Source organism: Pseudorasbora parva, chromosome 5 (assembly GCF_024679245.1).
Source record: "Pseudorasbora parva isolate DD20220531a chromosome 5, ASM2467924v1, whole genome shotgun sequence".
Taxonomy (NCBI): Eukaryota; Metazoa; Chordata; class Actinopteri; order Cypriniformes; family Gobionidae; genus Pseudorasbora; species Pseudorasbora parva.
The window spans coordinates 34,915,474-34,937,594 of NC_090176.1; the positions used below are offsets into that span (position 1 = coordinate 34,915,474).

A 22,121-nucleotide genomic window follows, 5' to 3' on the forward strand; every position below is an offset into this window, starting at 1 on the left:
GGAATATTAGGCTTCTATTACTTTAAAGGGATCGTTCACCCAAAAATAAAAAATAATATGTTTAACTGCTTAACCCAGGGCATCCAAGGTGTAGGTGTGTTTTTTTCTTCATTAGAACATTAATGAAGATTATATATTTACATAGATGCCTCATTCGACTGATCCGCACAGGAACTAATGAGGAATATATATATATATATATATATATATATATATATATATATATATATATATATACACACGTCCTTCTAAAAAAAATAGCATATTGTGATAAAGTTCATTGTTTTCCATAATGTAATGATAAAAATTAAACTTTCATATACTTTAGATTCATTGCACACCAACTGAAATATTCCAGGTCTTTTATTGTTTTAATACTAAAAATAGATATCTAAAAAAATTAGCATATCATGAAAAGGTTCTCTAAACCAGCTATTAACCTAATCATCTGAATCAACCAATTAACTCTAAACACCTGCAAAAGATTCCTGAGGCTTTTAAAAACTTAGAAACTTTAAAAAAGTTTATTACTCAAAATTGCAATCATGCATAAGACTGCCGACCCGACCCTGTCCAGAAGGCCATCATTGACACCCTCAAGCGAGAGGGTAAGACACAGAAAGAAATTTCTGAACAAATAGGCTGTTCCCAGAGTGCTGTATCAAGGCACCTCAGTGGGAAGTCTGTGGGAAGGAAAAAGTGTGGCAAAAAACACTGCAGAACGAGAAGAGGTGACCGGAACCTGAGGAAGATTGGGGAGAAGGACCGATTCCAAACCTTGGGGGACCTGCGGAAGCAGTGGACTGAGTCTGGAGTAGAAACATCCAGACACCGTGCTCAGGCATGTGCAGGAAATGAGCTACAGGTGCCGCATTCCCCAGGTCAAGCCACTTTTGAACCAGAAACAGTGGCAGAAGCGCCTAACCTGGGCTACAGAGAAGCAGCACTGGACTGTTGCTCAAATTTTGCATGTCATTCGGAAATCAAGGTGCCAGAGTCTGGAGGAAGACTGGGGAAAAGGAAATGCCAAAATGCCTGAAGTCCAGTGTCAAGTACCCACAGTCAGTGATGGTCTGGGGTGTCATGTCAGCTGCTGGTGTTGGTCCACTGTGTTTTATCAAGGGCAGGGTCAATGCAGCTAGCTATCAGGAGATTTTGGAGCACTTCATGCTTCCATCTGCTGAAAAGCTTTATGGAGATGAAGATTTCGTTTTTCAGCATGACCTGGCACCTGCTCACAGTGCCAAAACCACTGGTAAATGGTTTACTGACCATGGTATTACTATGCTCAATTGGCCTGCCAACTCTCCTGACCTGAACCCCATAGAGAATCTGTGGGATATTGTGAAGAGAAAGTTGAGAGACGCGAGACCCAACACTCTGGATGAGCTTAAGGCCGCTATCGAAGCATCCTGGGCCTCCATAACACCTCAGCAGTGCCACAGGCTGATCGCCTCCATGCCACGCCGCATTGAAGCAGTCATTTCTGCAAAAGGATTCCCGACCAAGTATTGAGTGCATAACTGAACATAATTATTTGAAGGGTGACTTTTTTTTTGTATTTAAAACACTTTTCTTTTATTGGTCGAATGAAATATGCAAATTTTTTGAGATAGGAATTTTGGGTTTTCATGAGCTGTATGCCTAATCATCAGTATTAAAACAATAAAAGACCAAAATCTAAAATATATGAAAGTTTAATTTTTATCATTACATTATAGAAAATAATGAACTTTATCACAATATGCTATTTTTTTTAGAAGGACCTGTGTATATATATATATATATATATATATATATATATATATATATATATATATATATATATATATATATATATATATATATATAATAAAATAAATAAATATATATTTCTCAATGTTAAGTCTCTTAATTTTTTCCAGAGCTGTATTTGCTCGCACCAGGATTTTAATCTTATTCGACGGAAGTAATGGTGTTGGGATTACTAGATGAGATTCGTCAGCTATGAGATTAAAAAAATACTATAAAAAATACTGTTGGGTTTCTCGCAGAAACTCATAGTTTTGTGTCTTAAGACATCAATGTGTCTCCACAAGCTGCAGGGTTTAATATGGATTTGTATGTTAAAATGTTTTTCACTCTCATCGGCACTCTCATAGAAATCAACCCCTTTAACATGCATTATACGAGCTGTTAAAAATCTTCATTTGTGTTCTACTGAAGAAACAAACACACCTGGGGTTAAGCAGATAAACATCAATTTTTCATTTTTGGGTGAACTATCCCTTTAAGAGTGAATGCATGGACCCAATATACTGATAGACATGTGTTTTCTTTTTCAACTGTTTACTTTCACTTTAGACATAACCATGTTTGCCAAGGATATTTGACAATCGCATTTTGACGATTTTGTTTAATTATGTCTCTTTTAAGGTGTCATGAACTGTTTTTTTAAATTTTTTATGCTGTTGTCTGAGATCAAAATGATGTTTGTGTGGTTTTTACATTCAAAAACATCATAATGAATAAGTAATAAGCTATTTTCTATCTTGGTTTTGAGGCTCTCTCCCTGAACGCTCAGTTTTTTCTGGATGTGCCGCACGGAAGACTTGAAAGTAAATGCCCATGGCTAGGATTGGATGAGATTTGCATATTTAATGAGCTCTTGCTCTCCTGTCAGTACACAGGAGGGATTGTTTTGAAAGCGTGTGGGAAAACGGCAACCGGAATGAATTGCCCACAGGCTTGCAAAATATCTTTATCAAACACACTATAATTTATCTCTTATCCACCTACGATTGATTGGAATGTTTTTTATTTATTACTTGGCTCGCCCGACTGGTGGATATAGTCATGTGTATTTAAAATAAAATTTGAATTTTGTCATTTTGAACAATGTTTTATATTTGCTGCAACTTTAATTTTTACTTAATTACAATTAAGTACATTATTTCAATATATTATTTAATTATTATTATGTTATATATTATGTCATAACTTATGCATCTTATTATAATACATCTGGAATAGTCTCACATAGACACATATACTATGGTTACATTAACTGTCTTTCCATAATCTGCAAGTGTTTTTTATATATGCATTTCCTCATTTGCATGTAATAGTGAAAGTATATAAAGTTTGGAATAGACCTGCAGGCAGTCGCCACTGTCCCAGCTTCCTCTGGGGTCGGTCGGCAGAGTCCTGTCGGTAGCCGCTGCGGTCTGACAGGGTGGGGCTCAGTAATGTTTGCAGGCCGCTGTTCTGCTTTGTCAGGACCAGGAAAAACATTTCATTAGAATGAAGACTCAACAACACACAAAATCTTTACAGAATAGACACTAGTACAGTTACCTCAGGTTGAGTGGGATTGTCCTGGTTATGTGCATTGGTGTCCTCGCTGGGGACGGTGGTCTCAATGCTGGGAGGGTTAAGCAGGCGTCGAAGATCCTGCTGTTGGCTCTCTCTCAGACTGAGAATGATGCTACATGACTGCTGCTGTTTCTGAAGAAGGAAGTTGATGACAGTGTTTTGTCTAATATCAGGATCTATTGCAGTGCCAGTATGCTGATATTGGACTAAATCTATTGCACAATGACAATAAAAGCAATTGAACTGAATACATCAGTGATCCTATCAAGGGATCTGTGTGAGTTTTATAGCTTCATTTCAAATCAGATTTCTTTGTGAATCAAAGATATCAAAGTCCCTTTCAAGAAAATTCAGTTCACTCTGTGGCTAGATATGCAATGCCTCTAGGCAGCTATTTTGGGCTTGGCTTATCTATGTGAATGAGGAAATACAGAAATCTTTTTGGCAGAATAATGGGAGTCCAACAGATTCTGCCATATTGCGAATCGCATTTCTCCCATTCAGAGTAATATGAAAGAACAGTACTGATATATATATTCAGTCTTTGGTGATATTTACAACTGAACAAGAAAGAAAAGGTGCAAAAAATGTGCATTATTATATGTCAAACTGTGGTATTAGATTTACATAAATATATTGAATGAATTCCCAAACTGACAGTTTAGGTCACACAGCAAAGAAATCGGATAAATATCAGATTTATTTTCACATTAAAGTGGACCACATTGGAATTGACAATGTCAGAGTCGATGTGAAATCAGATTTGGGCCACTTTGAGATGTAGACTGAATGTCAGTTACTGAATTATAGTAGGGTAAATGTGACTCTCAGGAGTGTGTTTGTGTGGACTCACAGCTCGTATGCGTTTCAGGCACTTCTTTAACCACATGCGGATGGTTTGTTTGGCAACCTCCTCCTCTATGGTGTATTCAAGCTGCTCTCGCGCCAACAGCTCCTCCAGCTGAAGACTCTTCCGGATATCAACCGAGCGGTATGACAACATGCTGAAACACACGATTAACAATTTCATGTAGGCTACAGAACAAACTTAGGGAATAATATGAACAACATGATATCGATTGATTGACCCTTTTTAGGTTTTTTGTTCTTTATTGGCTGGGGAAGATTGGAGTTTTGATCTTTTTTTGAGATTGCCATTTTGATTTGTCATTATATGATCCCTTTGTGTTTTAGCTATAATAAGTACCACATTTCGTTCTAACCTCAGGACATCATGGAATGTGACATCTCCTCCATTGTGAAGACGCTCCATCTCATAACACATGTGTTTGAAGAGAAGCTTATCTTTGTCCAGGTCAACTTCCAGACGACCTCTCAGCAGACGGAGCAGAAACTTCACCCGAGAGGTTGGAATCACTCCCTGTATCAAAATCAATCAGATCTATTGCTGATGTTGGTTTAAGAAAACTTATCATAACAGTAAATACCTGCTCAAACAGGGACAAAAGCTAAGCACTGAAAGAAAATTCAAAGATCATCGCTTTGTTCCTAGTGGGCTGCCTATCTAGACAGCATTTTAAGGGATCAAAGGTGTTCCTTTTAATCAATTCAAAAAACGCACCATATATATACTTAGCAGAGCAGGCAATACCAGAATGCTTTGTGGTTAACTATGACATATTTATTATAAATATATAAATATTACCAACATAACTTAATCTAAATAAACAATATATTTTGTAAATGAATTGTATACACTGGACTTGTATGCATATTAGAGTATTGCGCAATTAGCTTACCATCATGCTAATGGCAAACTCTAGTGGACGGCATCGAAAATAGTCCAAAATAGATTTGGAGGACTAAAATCACTGACTGAAACAGTGACATTTAATTGGTACTTCTATGATGATGCAGTTTGACTTTGTCAGTGTGCTAACAGTTAAACATGTCAGACACCTGATCACGGCTAAAAAGGATGCAAGACTAGCAATAATGTAAAATCTGTTCGGCTGAAATATCAGGAGATAGGCGGTTTGTTTTCAAAGAACTTTACTATGACTATTTACTGGTATAAGAATATAAAGTTGAATTACACAGTTACCAAAGCTTAATTGCCAAACTCTAATTTTGATAAAATTAATTGCAGTGTATTGCTAGTAAAAACCTGTTGCTGCCTTTGCAGCGTTAGAAATCAGCTTTGTGAGGTTCCATCACATTCAGGATGATACTGAAGCAGATCACTGGATTTTGGACCAACACTCATGTCTTTAGTTATTGACCTAGTCCTTCCTGTGCTCAGCTGTTACAGTCTTCTGGTTTCAAGTGTTTTTGGCTGATCCCAGCAATGCTGGTTGACTCATTAAGGCCAGAAAATGACTGGTGTGCCTCATTTAACTCATATACATGAGCAGATATTACTAATCCTACGGGGGGAGGTCAAATCTGCACACACTTTCCTCTGCTGCTCTCAATAAGGCTGTTTCCACCTAATGAAGATGACAGCTCAACACCTCTCACTATCTGTGACAGGCAGTAATAACCTCCAATTACTCTGGAGGTGAGAATGTCGATGCGTGTGATTCATTCATTTGCAGCTTCAGAGTCATTGCGGAGAGCACACATGGGCATTAACTCAAAAATCATCCCCGCTGACAGTCACTGATCACAGGCACGTTCCCCCCTCCTCCTCCTCACCTCCCGCTTGTCATCCACCATGTTCCAAATGATCTGGAAGTGACGCAGGTCGTTGTAGCTTAGCAACTGGTCCTCCTCAGTAGAGTAGAACAAAGAGAAATTCTCCACAATGATAGCTGAGGGGGAGATAAAGTTATTAGGGTTGGGTTAGCTTTCAGCTAGACTCTCAGTGCTTGAGTATAAGGCTGAAAACACTCTAAAGAAGTGAGATGTATACTTGGTTGATGCATTGCAAGCACATGGTCTTGTTGTACACACTTTGTGTTCTTGCATTTTTTTGGTGGAAACAAACCTCAAGTTGGTAATGGAGTTACAGTACCTGTAAATGCCTGTACTAAATTAATGCCCACTATAGCAACCCTTGTGGCAGTGCTGGGAATGCAACACACTAACGCACTGTGACACATTTCACACACACATTCAGCATAAATTTGAGTCATACAATCACTGTGCAGGGCTCACCCTACAGAGAAGAGCTGAGAATATTTTGCTGGTTTGAGCTAGTTACTGCAGGTTTGGCGTCAGTCTAGCTAGTGGATCATAATAGCATGCTAGCAGGATTGGGCAAAATTACATTTTAATTACACTACTATTCAAAGGGTTGGGGCCTGGTAAGATTTTTAATATTTTCTTTATTTGATCAAATACAGTAAACATAGTAATATTGTTACATATTAACATAAAATAAATGTTCTATTATTTTAAAATGTAATTTATTCCTATGTTAAAGAAACATTTATTAGTATTATCACAATGGTTGTGCTGCTTAATAAAAACTGTGATACATTTTTTCAGGATTCATTGATGAACAGACATATAAAGCTTTGCAACATCTTTTTTATTTTATTTAATCAAACCTTGCTAAATAAAAGTATTAATATCTTCTAAAAAAAATCATACTGACCCCAAACCTAAATAGTAGTGTAACTTGACCAGACTAAAAAATAAAAATAATGGAATGACAGAAAGAGAATTTACTAAATTTACACACATTAATTTTCCTTACATTCAAACTGTTTTCTGTATCCTGTTTGCTAAATCATTTTGAAACTGGAATAAGGCAATTTCAAATAAATTTTGATTGCTGCAAAAGTCAGCTTGCTATTTAGGCAGTCCACAACCTATGCTGGTGACCAGGAAGTGTGCACATCTGTACAGTCCAAAAACCAAGTGCAATAGAGACTGAATAAACTGGCTTTGACCCAAAGGGATTCAAAGCCTCTTTCATATTCAGTAGTGACCAGTGCTGAGCTATGAGAGAAAGTCCTTCAGAGGGAGGAATCTCTCTGTTCTGAGAAAAAAAAGAGATAATAAACATAGAAGGACATCAGGAAGAATATTAAGCAATGATATTGTATGTTATGAGCTTTAGCTAGCGTCTGAAGCGGGAGGAAATTAGATGGCACCCTGGGAGATGGAACAGGATATTGTGTTGGCGGTCAGGGGAAAGAGGTGCTTACCTACGAGCAGGTTGAGCATGATGTAAGCAATGATGACATAGAAGGAGCAAAAGTAAATGAGGGCGCCGGCATAGTTTCCACAGTCTGTCTCCCAGTAGCGATGTTTGTCCGGGGTGCAGAACGGCGCCTGAACCTGGGTAACAAGGCAGACAAACAAACATAATCAACACATGGGGCTCGCAGCTGATGTGTTTTGATTTCAATAAATCATTCAGAAGTGTGTCGAATCTCAAATGAAACCAGATGCTGTAGTTATAATTGCATTTCTATTTTATACATTTAACTGATTTGTTTACTGCTTTTTAATCATTTGCACAGCTTGCTTGCGGGCAAAACGGGGCTGCCATCCAATCTCTTACCATGCAGTCATGCATGATCTTATTCCAGTCTTCACCTGTGACTATTCGGAACAGTACAGTGATGGCTTTCCCCGCGGTGGAGAAGTTTGCGTGCCTGTTGGCGAGAGAGGAAAAGGTATAGCTCACGCAGAGTCACTTCCTTTCATGCTGTCAGCTTCACCTGAAAATTGATTTTTCCAAATGCAAGTAGGGCATTCAAGCAAAACGTTTAGACAACACCAATTATATCAGCGCTGCAGGTAGTAGAACGCGTGTTACAAATCTCGCCTCTGGTATGCTGACACAGTCAAATCATTGCTTCCGTGTGTCATAAGACGGCTCACCTGTTGATGTTCTCGCCATATTTGACAGTGCCGAAAAGGACGACGCCAGCGAAAGCGTAGCACAGCAACAGCAAGAACATGCCCACGATAATAAAGAAACTCTTGTACATGCTGACGACCACAGTTAGCAAAAGCATCTTTAATGTCACCTGTAAATACAAGACAGCTCGGTGGTGGAGGAAATGCAGTGTAGTGGACAAGGACAATTATTTTCATGTTATGTTGCATATTTTTACAAGCATAATCATTTATGCATACTCACATGCTTCCCACATATAGTGAAAAACCTGAACACTATCACACATGTGCCCATCATGTATGTGTAAGCATTCTAAAGAAAGAGAAATTCAAGTCATTTATTTGTAATATAACGCACATTTTAAGTCACAGGTTCAGTTAAAGTGCTTTACTGTACATCACAAAACAAAAAGCATGAATATTACATTTAAATAAGAATATTTGTATATTTTGTGAATCTGAAATTGAAACAACAGATCATTGGTTTTCTACTGTTTAAACAGCAGTGCCTTTTTGGTCTGACATTAAAATTTCAATTCATTTGGTATCGGAGTAATTATTACTGGAAATTATTTGATCTTTTGTATTACAATTGAAGATGTGCACACAATTAGTTTTTATTTTAGCACATTTATATATGAACAAATACAAGTGCCTTAAAACAAAGCAAGTGTTTTCTTTTTTTTCGTTACAATTTAGTTTTAATATGAGTTTTATAAAAATGAAAATTAGAGACTGGTTCCTTTTAAGGAACACGCAGAATTTTTTGGACTTTGAATGCGGCGTTTTTAGTTGAGGGTGCCCTCTGGACTCCAGCATGAATGAAAAAAATACTTTTCTCTAAATAAATGTATGACAATCCATGTTTTTCTTTAATGTACACAAAAATAAAATTCCCCCATAGTGGATGCATAAGAGGCTCATATTTCATATTAAAGACATAGCCTTTTAGAAATTGATATCGAAGATTTTTATAATAATAATTTTTAGACCTTTCTAATGATTTTTTTTTGTCATAGACTGTCTGCATATTAACAGGTAACCCAGCAGTTTTGTTTTTTGTAAAATAGATTTTCTATTATTATTATTATTATTATTATTTTTATTATTATTATTATTATTATTATTATTATTACTATTATTATTCTTATATTTATTCTTATATACTCTATTTTAAATGTAATAATAAAATGTTATTGTAATTGTAATATTTCTTATTTTGTTAAATATTCTTATTAAGCAATAATAATCATAATTATTATTATTAGTCATATTAATATATAAACACAAAATGTAATACGCAGTGCCTGAAACTAAGCGAACTTCCGTCAACAGCAACGTAAAACAAACTGCTTGCACAGAGAGCATGCTGGGGACTATTTCCAGGTGCTGTGCAATATCATTCTGATTTTTAATAACATTTTGAGTAGTGCTCTCTCTGTTTGTTTTTGTATTGCTTAATTGTGCAAGACATTTAAAAAAAAAAATATATATATATATATAATTTTCTGAAAATGCATGCTATTTTAGTGTGTACCAGTAAAGCAAAGTGCAAAATGATCCATATGACTCCCAAGGATGTGACCAGTAGGTCATATCTGTTTCTCCTGCTCTGCCAGTATCCAGCTGGTGACATAGCGATCAGCTTCATAGTCACCTGCAGCAGAGGAAATGTAATTATGTCATGACCGTACAATACTCCCAAAAGACCTCATGAACTGCAAAGCCTCTGGTGAATTTTAAAACTTTTTTTTAGTGGCTGACAAAAAATCTTTTTCGGGCTGTAACATCTTTACCTCCAGAACGAAAATGAAAGTGAAAACCACAGACATTGTGGCCAAGGGAAAAGTAACCGGGTCAAGTTCATCCCACTGTAACACATACACAAAAATTGATTTATGTTGGTGCTAAGATACAACAAAAATTTGTTTGCTCTTGTAACCCTCCTCACCTTAACAGACAGAAGGACTGACTGTGCTAACACCAGCACTGCGATGCCTCGCTTGAAAAAAGGATGCTGGGTGATGTCGTACATTTTTGCACGGAATCCACCGTTTTCTGCAAATGCAAAAGAAGACATTTTTGAGAGAAAAAGAAAGTTTTGAAAGAACAGAAAATGAGGGCTTTCAGAATGATTCGGTACTGTGGTTATAACAAAGACAGAATAATTTCTATGCTCTCTTTTATCATCAGTTAAAGGACTCACTGAGAGAACATCGTCTCAAATGTTCATTCAATGGACTCTGTAAGAATTTACCCTTGACTTTGCTTTTACAGATCCGCCACATCATGGTTTTGCTGTCTTTTAGCTAAAGGTCACAAGGTCTGACTGTCATTCATCATGCACTGTAATCATAAGTTCATTTCAACAGCCACAGAACGCAGACAGATTATTTGAAGCTGGTTTCAATAGAGTTGGAATGGATGTGGTTACTCTGCCGAGTGCTGACTAAGATATTGATTTTTCTGTTATTACAGTGTGCAGACTACCGGGCAGGAAGCACAAAAGAAACTCCGGCTACTGCCATCCACAGCTATAGCTATCCCTCATTTTAGTTATATTATGGCATGCACTGAACATTATTGCAACAGTATTATTTTACTATTATTTATATACTATTATAGCTTTTATCACGATTTACGGTCTCTGATGCCCATACACTTTTAGGGCAGAAAAAAAAAAGAAGAACCTTTGATGCTTGGACCCCTCAGTATTATTATTAGTAGTATTAGTAGCAAGAATGTTTGCTTCTTGAGACTGCTAAAGACTAGCCTAGAAATCTAGACGCAACCTAGCGGCAGCAAATGTAATCTGCCCGCAAGTGTCGTCTTGGAACTCTCAATACCCTTCTGAGCTGTATTCCCCTCACTATGGACGGGTCAATCACATCGTGTATAGAGTCGGCGGGGGGGGCCATAACGGCCGAGTTGCGTTTGCGTGCTTCTAGTAAACACAGAAACTGGCGAACGGCGGCGGTCTTTCGAATCAGCTTTGACTGCAACTCTAGAGACTTGGAGTTAAGCTTTTCTCTGAGAAAATAACAAAGAACGGCACTGAAGTCATTCTTAAGAAGGGAAGATGTGTTCGGAGGTTAGCCGACCGGATACGGTAAATGTTTAATCTATCAACAAGCTCTGTTTCACCTTCGTTGCTCTGGTTGGTGGTAGTGCTATCCTATTGCGTGCAGAGGGAGTTTGAAAGACAACCGTTTATCCCGTCCCTCGGATTGAGCCCTGTCTTGGAGTTTCCAGACCAAACATCTTGATGTGGGTCTGGCTTGTCAGGCTAGCTAAAGACTGCCTGAATATGTGGATGTTAATTATGCTTAAAGTGGTAGAACAAGAAAAATGAAAGAAAGTAAACCATTATTCACATTTGATCACAGTTTAAGGAAAATTTAATTGAAGTAGGAAGGTTGTGTAACTTGCAGTGTGCCTTACAAAATGCATTTTGTTTGAACAAAATTAGATTTCAGTTATCAGTATTGAGGAAGCGCACGCTGCCTCCATGCTGATAGTGAAAAGCCATTGGTTCAGCCCATTGTTTACAAAGGCGACATAGATGAACAATTCTATTGTAATTTACAAAGAACCACCACATCTTTTTCCATCGGTTAAAATTATAATTGAACAAGTCAGACGTACTTAATGACTATAAAAGAAAAGTACTGAAAATCTGTCCATTGCAGCATTTGGAGTTTGGTTCAAAACATATCAATCAAATATGTCAGTAGATAGGAGCATTTTTGTGTCTAATTGCCACATAAAATATGCCTGGATAATTGCCTACTATGATAATTGTGTTTATTCTTTCATGCTGCTATGAAACATGTCTTTGAAGTGTCTGTTTCCAGGCGAGCCAACGGCAGTCAAACATAAAAACATAACGAGCTACCGCTGTCACCGCAGAGCCTACGACTGCCAAATCAATCAGTCAGTCAATCTACGGGAGACAGAGAGAATCGCTCTTCTTTCTTTGGCTCTAAGGTGCCCACAGAGCCCAAAGTCATTCATGCCACAGGCAGCTATAACTTCTGACTCAGAAGTGAAGTGGTTATCATCAAGTGTGTGATTGCCTTGGGGGTGTACCTACCACTGAAAGCTTAAATTTAGTTTGTTCTCTACCACGACAGAAGAGAGCTGATTAAATGCTTCATGAAACACATGCAAAGCAGGGATGGCTCATTAGCCAGGAGAGGAAGAAGGGAAGATGGAGGGAGGGAAAAAAGAGAAAGAAAGAGATGAGAGACGGAGAGGCTGCTGCTGAATAATACACTCACTACTCTGGTGACACATCAGTATTATCTGCGCACCACTGAAATGACGCTTTGTGGCTTTCTGACCATTTTGGAGGATTCCACGATATACCTCAGTTACCTGCAGAACACTCTTTGAAAGACTCTTTAGTTATCTTCAGATGTTTTTGATGGACAAAATATCAAACGGTCTGATGTAGTTTATACTTTATTAAAATGTGAGATTTGAATGGGATAATTTCGAGATTAAAATTTTGGTCGATTTTGAGGTTTTCACAAAAATTAGTTCATTCAGCCCTCATCTAATGATCCCAATGTCCAAAGAGCAATAAAACATCTAAAAGTATCTTTATTTGTATGCGTACCTTTCCTTTTGTAAATGACAATGGTCTTACTCGCACTGAGACGGCGCGAGTAAGACATTAAGGCAAAAGCGAGACCCAAATTTGCCCAAAGACGGCATAGCACCAAAATTTGGGCCCTAGGTACAAACCATCTTGTTTGGCCCCCGTACCAAATACCATAGTGATACCAATGGGTGGGGTATTGCATTTTGATCATAAAAACACTTAAAATGTAAATAAAATAAGCTCTTTGTAAATAAATTCTATACAAATGTTAGTACATGTATATGTATGTATAGAAAACTGACTTCTAAGGGCCCCCCCTCCCTCGCCCCCACGCTTTATGGTGGTAACCAAATATACATTTTAATCATGGAGACCTCCAGTGAGCACAAACCTGGACGTGGGGGGAGGTGGAGGGGCTGAGCAATCTTCAGACGACTTTTCAAATCTTCCCATCTCCTCTGATCCACAGTCAAAAGAGCAGTGCCCTAATCAAACATATTCGGCACATCTGATCAGAGATCAGCCAACAACCATAGCTACTAATAAGCTAAGAGTAAGAAAACTGTCCTACCTTATTTTCATTAAAGTTGGCTATGACAACACCAACAAAAAGGGTGAGTCCAATCATACAGCCCAGGAACACAAAGACGTGGATGTAGATGCCATGAATCTGAGACATTCGAAGGTCCTGATCAGTACAGTCCAGATCAATTCGTTTAGTAGAATAGAAGTCACTGTTAAAAAAGAAACGTACCGGTCCCACTCTGTGTATGATGACGTCTCTCACCTCCACCCAACCCTTCAGTGATAGCACCTCAAACAGAGCCAGCATGGCATTGCCCACATTATCGAAATTGAAGTTTCGAGGATTTGCCCTAAAACAGCAGCACAAAAATGTATTGGGGTGAAAGATGAAACAGACATTTATTTGTTATATCCCCCCTAAAGCAATAACATAAAACTAAGCAATGCATTTAAAGTGAATTTTTGAAATGTGACTCTTACAAATATATTTTGTCAACTTTTCTTCCAAGTTGGTTAAGGTCAAGAAACACAGATCAACACATTACAAAACAACAATTTCAGTCCCTTCTTGTAATCTTAGGTATTAAATTTAGCAAAATGTGATGGTGTCTTTCTGTCTGTCTGCCTGTGTGTTTAAAGGGTTAGTTCACCCAAAAATGAAAATGATTTACTCACCCTCATGTCACATTGGACACCCGCAAGACCTTCGTTCATCTTCGGAACACAAATGAAGATATTTTTGTTAACTATTCTTGTCAAAAACTATTCTTGTCGCTTCGTAAAATTATTGTACAGCCACTGTAGTGAGATGGACTTTGTATCAATGTTTTTAGTGCTGGTTATGGGTCTTGTGACTAGGAATGTACTGAATGCCAATGAAGGCCTGTTTAAAGCCTTTCTCAGCCATCAGTTTTCAACAAAAAGATCTTAATTTGTGTTCCGAAGATGAACGAAGGTATTACGGGTGCCCAACGAAGAGAGTGAGTAATTAATGAAATCATTTTCATTTTTGGGTGAACTAACCCTTTAATATAATGTAATACAAACCTGAGTCCCCACAATGTAAATGGATTCATAAACATACTAAATTATCTTTTTTTTTTTAAATATGCTAAAAATGCTAAATGTTTCCTGTGGATAGGTTTAGGAGCAGGGGCAGTGTAGGGGGATAGAATATACCGTTTGCACAGTGTAAAATCCATCGCACCTATGGAAATTCCCCACAATTCACAAAAACACAATGTGTGTGTGTTTGTGTGTGTGGGCGTGTGGGTGTGTAATCCCTACGTTATGGGGACAAAATGTCCCAACAAAGATGACAATATCTGAAATCCTTGTTCTTGTGGGGACATTTTTTGGTCCCCATGAGGAAAACATCTTATAAATCACACAGAAGGAGTTTTTTTGAGAATGCAGAATGTTTCCTGTGATGGGTAGGTTTATGGACAGGGGCAGAGTAGGGGGATAGAAAATACGGTTTGTACAGTATGAACTCCATTACGCCTATGAAAAGTCCCCATAAAACATGGAAACACTATGTGTGTGTGTGTGTGTGTGTGTGTGTGTGTGTGTGTGTGTGTGTGTGTGTGTGTGTGTAGGTGGGAGAGAGAGAGAGGACTGGATACATGCTGCTGCTGTATGGGCTGAACACAAACACAATACCACAAAATACTTAGAGGATCAAATGCCGTGTTCTTTTCCTGTTACCACGCAAAACGCTCAAAGATACAAGAGTCTCTCTCTCTCTCTTTCTCTCTCTCTCTCTCTCTCTCTCTCTCTCTCTCTCTCTCTCATTCAGCCTTAGCAGAAACCTTGACCATTCTAGGAGTGCTATGGACCCATGTGTGTCTTGGTGTGCTTCATTATTTAATATCTTACCAATAATTTGCCGTTGTGCTGCCAAGAATCTCTAGAGCAATAACAGCTCATTGGTGTGTGGGTGTATGATTGTGTGATTGTGTCTTGTTTGTATTTATGCCTGAGGGAAAGATATATCAGCCCCCTGCTCTGTGCCCACGAAAAACCATACAACTGTACTGCAACACTGGCTATTGCTTATGGGGAAAATACAAATGAAAGATGTAATGATGAAAATGTGGCACTGTTTATGAGACGAGAGCATTCATCATTTTTTAAAAAGGCCTCAACACTGAAGGTCTGACAGCAGGTTTGTTTTTTGTTGAAGTATTCAGTGCTTTTAAAAGAAAATTAATTGAGTTTTTCTGTGAAAAGCAAAATATAAATATCTAAACGATTTTACTTTCAAATGTTCTTACTTGACTAGTCAACTATTTTATTTTGTGTTAATTTGATGCTAAATTTGTACATTTCTAAAGAAAATCTGAATGGGCCCCTGCAGAAGTCACATGGCTGCCAGGGTTGCCATGCATTTGCTTTAGTGTATTAAGTTGTTAAAAATCAAAAAATGAACATTCTTGTTCCGTTTCATACCAGACTCTAGGCACCCAGAATCCTGGTTTCTTCTCCCCTGGCCTGAGCTTTAAATTCAGGTTTTTTGAAATGCTAACATTGATTCTAAAGATGCCGTGGCAGTCTTCCTGAAAAAGTCCACAAAGTACAACAATTTAATGAAGTACAGAAGAGCCTCCACTCTGAACACAGTTTAAAAAGTTGCCAGAATTACCGCTTACCTTTCTGGAGATATGGGGATCATTACATTTGGCAAGTTTTCCAGCGAAGAGTTGCACCCCAAAGGTTGCAAACACCAGCATTAGTGTCAGTAGAAGAATAGAGACCTGTTTGAGAAATCAATAATACAGTCTACAGCAAAATGGCTTTTCCACAAAATCTGGTCAGTGCATTACTCTCATATACAGTAACACTATAATAAGCTCTCAGAAAAGTACCCACAGGGAGAAAAGCTTTAATAAAGAAGGTCCATAAAGAAATCTCCAGGACAAATAATGCTGAGTTAATGCATTACATGCTACTACTTCAAGGAAGAGAGCTTCTTGCCTTGCAATTAAAGGGGACATACCATGACAAAATTAAAATAAAAGACTTTGATGTTCTATGTAAACATGCTCTATGCAAACAATGCCACAATTAAATACATGAAAAACTTGTAAAACTATAATGCTAAAACATAAATATTAAAAGAACATAGTATAACCATACTAAGCAAAAAATATATCACAACCAATACAGATCTTAGTAGAATAAACAATCATAACCAGTCATCTCTGCTCTATTTTACCTAGCGACTACGGGCAGGAAGTGGACCTGTTTGTTTACTCACCAGGAAGATCTCTTTGAAACCCTTGAGGACTTCTCGAACCACTTTCCTCATTTGTGGCACCAGCTTAAAGATGCGCAGTGGGCGTAGACAGCGTAGCATCATGAGGAGCTGGGCACCAGACTCAGGGGGCACATTGTTTGGTAGCCAGCATAAAAAAATCAGACTGACCTACAGAGGAAAGAAAGATCAGGGCACATCTCTTCACTGATTCCTTCATTCTGCAGATGATTTTGCTATGGCATATTTATAAATGCAATGGAATAGTCAGAGGTGTAGACTATTCTATTAAATGCAAACAATGTTTGTGTGAAACTGGCAGAATTCTTTTAAAATGAGTAAACAGGATGAAATTGATGTGACTGGGTCATTTAAATGAAGCACTGTTTAAGGTCATTAAAAAGCGATCTTCAGAGCCTCATTAGAGAAGTGAGTAATCCAATCAAAGGCTGCCATTTGCATGCATCAGAAAGTGTGTTTTTCACAGGAGAGCAGCTGAGAATGGAGTTTTACTAAGTAGATGAAGATGTCCATGACGCCACCGAAGTCTCGGATGACTGCAGTGGGAGTGAAGAACAGACCATCTGCCATGATCTTCAGGTTCAGCTCAATGCTCATGAAGATGACGAAGACATATTCTCCGATCTGCAGGGAAAGGTGTGGTTTAGTATACAATAGCATACAATGAAAATGAGTGGTGTTTCATGCGTTTCAGGGATTTTACCTCAGGTATATGTGGTGTTTTTAGGCACAACGCAAGGCGAAGTGCCTAAAGCCTGTGGTAAATTTCGGCAACATAGAGCTTTGAGTGTCTTGTTTCTTTTAATGAGTTACATTTTATTGGCAATTTAGAAATGTAGCAGCGTTAATAAAGAGCAAATGGTCACAGATGTGCGTTTTTCTGTATTTTATAGAAATTGTGTTAGCGGTCAAAAAAATTGTATCTGTATTTTACCAAGGCAATGAAAATAAATCATTTAATCAGACTTTCAGTTCTAAGCAATCCATTGTGTAATTAATTTTAACTGCAAAACAGTAACTATTAAAGTGAGATTGTAGCATACCCCTGTTGAAAAAACAACAACAACAGCATGCCTGGTTAGGTATGTCTTGAAGCACAGTTGTAGTTGTAGTCACTGTTGAAAAAAAACAGCATATGCTGGTTAGGTATGTTTTGAAGGATGGCAGCTGGCTTAAGCTGATCCTAAATTGGTTAAGAGCTGGTTTAAGCTGGTCCTGAGATGGCTATAAGCTGGTCCTGAGCTAGAGCTAGTTTCTTAGGACCAGCACTTGACCACCTTAAACCAGCTCATGACCAGCTTAGCTTAAACCAGGTGCCATGCTTCAAAACATACCTATATGTATATGCTGATTTTTCAACAGGGATTTTGGTTGATTTTGGGGAACATAAATAGACTCTACATTCAATTTGTAGTCAGCAGTCACTAATATTTCATCATAAAAGTGCTGTAACTATATGTCACAACATTTCCTTGTTTGTTGGCAGCTTAGAGCCGTTTTTAACAATGGGAGTGTTCGGGACACAGAACTGAGGCCAGGATACACATATTTTTCAATTAAATAAATATCTTTATCATGTAAAGATCAGGTCGTCCTAGATAGTCTAAAGTGGAATGTCAATCAGAGGTGTAGACAGAGAGCAGAAGACTTTTAAGAGAAGTAGGTCATTCAGTTAAATATTTGTGTCATAAATGACAGAACAAAATCTTTGAAACAGAGGCTCCATATAAACATTAACATTCAAAGTCGACATAATTGAATTCCAAAGTAGCCTAAATCCTGATCAAATGTGCTCAAAAGAGCAAAATTAGTTGGCGTGGCAATGGTGCTGGACTGCAACAAAACCGAGACATGATGACCAGCCTTCAGGAAAGATATGAGGAATATTTACAGGGTAAAAAAGTTAGTCTGATGTTTTGAGTGGGATAGAATGGTGACTGGTTGGGTTTAGAATACCTGCAGGGTAGGGACATGCATGACCCTAGTAAAAGGGGACTCAAACATCATGGAAATACAAGAGCAGATGGTGACCACGATCATCACCCAGTCCAGATAGGTTACCAAGCCCAGCAAATCACTGGATAACACACATAGACACACACACACATGCAAGGTTTAGTGCAGGTTGAATGTGCCAAAACTGCATTTTTCCTACTCTTTTCCTACATTCTGATCTCATGTAACTGTATTAATTCTGCAGATCTTTGGAACTGGTGAAATTCTTCTAGGAAAATGCAGCCGAAAAGTTTTAATCTAAATCCCACATTAACTCACCCTGGCATGACTTAGAGATCAAAACTTTACAAAGCCCCTTCTCATATTGTATTTCTGGAATCAGAACAGACATATACATAAAGGAATCTCAAGGAAACCCCAAAAATGTAAGCGGAAAAATTAAGAAATATAATCATTATTTTACTGACAATTAAGACATACCGGTATATAACTTTTCTACTATAATAAATTCTAAATAAATTCTACCAGAATGTATTCATATTTTACAATTTAAATAATGCATTATTTAATATTCATTAAATTTAAGTAATGCAAGTGTATGTAAGTGTAAATGTAAATGTATGCTGTTATCATTTTTATACTGAATTTCACTACCCTTTCCTGTAAATATGAAAAAAAACGGTGTACATTATCCTGCTATCATAGTGCAAAGGCCCTAAACATCTTTAGACTTACTATAATTGATGGTACTTTGTGCTGTTCACTGCCCCTGTATTGGGATCCGTTTTAGACCTATTCATAAAAAGCCCATTAACACAGTGTCAGCAAAGAAATGGAAAACATAAACACACAAAGACATGGCATTTTTTCCGTGATTATGGTACAAAGGGATTAGTCATCTCATTGATGTGTATGAAAATGCTACTGTAACTAATAATATAATGCAACGGATTTGTTTTAGCTTTGGTCTTACACATTGAAGCGGGCCCGCACAATCATTCGGCAAAAGTTTCTGAAGCGGTGCTCTCTTCCAACGATAAAGAGTGGCTTGTCAAAGTATGGGTGGTTTTCCCGAAGTTCTTCCTCTTGGACTTTTCTGTAAATTAACCCCAAAAAACAAGGCATCAGAGACATAAATCCGTTTATTTTTCCTTTTATCGTTTTTTATTTTTAAATGTTATCTGCTGCAAACACTGTTTAGTAACTTAGAAAGATTTTGTGTGCACAGAAGGGACCTTATTAGTTCTTAAAACATACTGTATCTGTAAATCAGCTAAAATTATTTCAATTTTATAGTCCCTCTGTTCATGGCAAATATACAGCCAACCAGAAACAAAATCTTTGCTTCTGTGCAATACGTCTTCTTGTCATATACAGATTGCACTAAGCCACTATCCGCATACAGTACAAGAGAAAGATAGGTGTAATAACTCCCACATGGTATGTTTTGTTTGGGGAGACGGGTTGGGGGAGGGGGTATCTGTTCAACTGACCACATGCCAGTGCAAGTGAATGGAGTGGCAGAAATACCGTTTCATTTCAGCTTGCTCCTTTTTCTCTTGTATCATCTTGATTTCACTGTCCTCACGCTGAGCATTACGGTAACGGACCGTGCTGGAGTGCTGAAGAGTTAACACACATGTCAGAGATCACAGATAGCACTGTCAGCTATTACTCAGCGATATCCGAGAGTGGGTGTGTGCGTGTATACTCACGTCCTGAGTGAGTGTTTCCAGGGATTTCCCTCTGCTGATTCTCTGGCTGGTAGAGCCATGTCTGAGGGACCTGTGCCAAAAATAGCGGGTTAATGCAGTGCACATTAGCATATTGTAGTGCACTTTATTAATATGCATCCATCCAGTACTCCTTTAATAAATTAAATAGACGAGTATGTGAAAGAATGTTAATGTGCTTTCCTAACCGGCGTTCTTGGCGGATGTGATGCTGGACACTGAGTATGGATCTCTCTTTAGTTGGCTGACCCTCAAAGGAACCACTCAGCATACGTTGTCTGGTGCAGGCTCTGAAAAAAATACAAACAGACCAATCATTACTTGGTCAAGAGCAAATTAATAAATTATGAATAAAAAAATGCAACCATAAGACTTGTTTTGCTGTCCATCCAATATTAAAATTTTAAGAGCTTTCTCTGATACCTTTCATGACCTGGCTTTAAAAAAAAAAAAATGTATACTGTTGTCTGAAGTCAACTAATGACGTTTGTGTGGTTTTTTCATTCAAAAACATCATAACTATTAATTAATAGGCTATTTTCTACACTGGTTTTAAAGGCTTTCTCCTAAACGCTGGGTTTTGATGGGCGTGCCGCACTGGAGACTTAGAAGTAAACGACAACGGATAGGATTGGAAAAGATTTGCATATTTAATGAGTTTCAGGTCCCCTGTCAGTTCAGTTCACATGAGGGAGGGATTGTTTTGAAAGTGGCAACTGGAATGATTCTCTCGATCGCAGGGCTCATAAACGTCTTTGTCAAACAAACACAAGTATTTATTTCTCATCAATCCGCGATTGATTGGAATATTATATCTGTATTACTTGGCCCGCAAGATCAGTGGATATAAGCGTGAACCGTGCGCGCACACCCACACGCACACACACACGTGTGTGTGCATCCAGATCAAGAAAGGACTATTATTTCACTATTTTAGATTCATCGGCCTGTCGACAGCTTACGTTTTAGTAGCCGTCTGGAAAACACATAGCCCCGTGACTACTATTACATATAAAAAAAAAACATTTTACTCACATAAGTGTATTGAACCATTCTTGTCGGATCCAATATACAAGGCACACCACTGTGTCCGCAAATCCAGCACCTGAGACGAACACGCGTACATTTCTTTCCCACATGAGCTAGAATGTCATTAAAAATAAGTAAAAGTATCGCACATTCCTAATATTATGATCCAAAGGAAGCTTATGCAGCGACTGTGTTCTTCCACATTATCATGCTATCTTCTTCGGCATATTTATTGCTGCTGGCTAGCGATCCAAACAGCTCCATGAGTAGGTGGGCGGGGCTACTGAAACACACGTGCTTATTATTCTGTAGAGGCGTGTTTCGTCGCGCGATGACGTATAGATGAGCACACGATCGTTTTCTGGGCCTGGTGTCTATAAAAGCTTTTCGTTGACTTGAGAAATCAACTTTTCCTTGAGCTTTTGATATATAAATTCATCACCCCTTTAAATAAGGACTGACTTCCAATTTAAAACTTTAGTCTTACTGCATATGATTCAAACTGCAAAAGGGGTTTACGATGATTAGAGCAGGAATTGTCTAGGTGTTGGACCAGTATAGTCTGGCTGTTCCCAAGTAAAACTGAGATGGGGTAACTCAGGCACCAGCACTCCAGCTTCCCATGTTGAGACCATAGACTAGGGCAGTGGTTCTCAAACCTGTCCTGGGGACCCCCAACCAGTACACATTTTGAATGTCTCCCTCATTAAACACACCTGATTCAAATCATCAGCTCATTAGTAGAGAGTCTAAGATTTGAATTGGGTGTGTCTGATGAGGGAGACATGCAAAATGTGCAGTGGTGAGGGGTCCCCAGGACAGG

The 22,121-nt window shown here is 38.1% G+C and overlaps 1 protein-coding gene across 2 annotated transcripts in view; it reads right to left on the minus strand.

Annotated features, from left to right (window-relative positions):
• Positions 1–22,121, minus strand: part of nalcn (sodium leak channel, non-selective) — a 119,020-nt gene that overhangs the window by 1,256 nt on the left and 95,643 nt on the right. Inside the window, exons 21-45 of one of the 2 annotated variants that reach the window (XM_067443994.1) lie at positions 20,458–20,559; positions 20,252–20,321; positions 20,067–20,158; positions 19,510–19,632; positions 19,272–19,328; positions 18,537–18,657; positions 17,073–17,204; positions 16,563–16,730; positions 15,955–16,059; positions 15,755–15,861; positions 13,533–13,653; positions 13,350–13,448; positions 13,170–13,263; positions 10,124–10,230; positions 9,969–10,043; positions 9,710–9,829; positions 8,417–8,485; positions 8,155–8,303; positions 7,832–7,925; positions 7,473–7,605; positions 6,013–6,128; positions 4,578–4,735; positions 4,208–4,358; positions 3,337–3,486; positions 3,135–3,249 (exon numbers count right to left, since the gene is read on the minus strand). In XM_067443994.1, coding sequence (XP_067300095.1) covers positions 3,135–3,249; positions 3,337–3,486; positions 4,208–4,358; positions 4,578–4,735; positions 6,013–6,128; positions 7,473–7,605; positions 7,832–7,925; positions 8,155–8,303; positions 8,417–8,485; positions 9,710–9,829; positions 9,969–10,043; positions 10,124–10,230; positions 13,170–13,263; positions 13,350–13,448; positions 13,533–13,653; positions 15,755–15,861; positions 15,955–16,059; positions 16,563–16,730; positions 17,073–17,204; positions 18,537–18,657; positions 19,272–19,328; positions 19,510–19,632; positions 20,067–20,158; positions 20,252–20,321; positions 20,458–20,559 — 2,828 coding nt within the window. The remainder of the gene's footprint in view (positions 1–3,134; positions 3,250–3,336; positions 3,487–4,207; positions 4,359–4,577; positions 4,736–6,012; positions 6,129–7,472; positions 7,606–7,831; positions 7,926–8,154; positions 8,304–8,416; positions 8,486–9,709; positions 9,830–9,968; positions 10,044–10,123; positions 10,231–13,169; positions 13,264–13,349; positions 13,449–13,532; positions 13,654–15,754; positions 15,862–15,954; positions 16,060–16,562; positions 16,731–17,072; positions 17,205–18,536; positions 18,658–19,271; positions 19,329–19,509; positions 19,633–20,066; positions 20,159–20,251; positions 20,322–20,457; positions 20,560–22,121) is intronic. The other variant, XM_067443995.1, reaches the window with a different exon arrangement.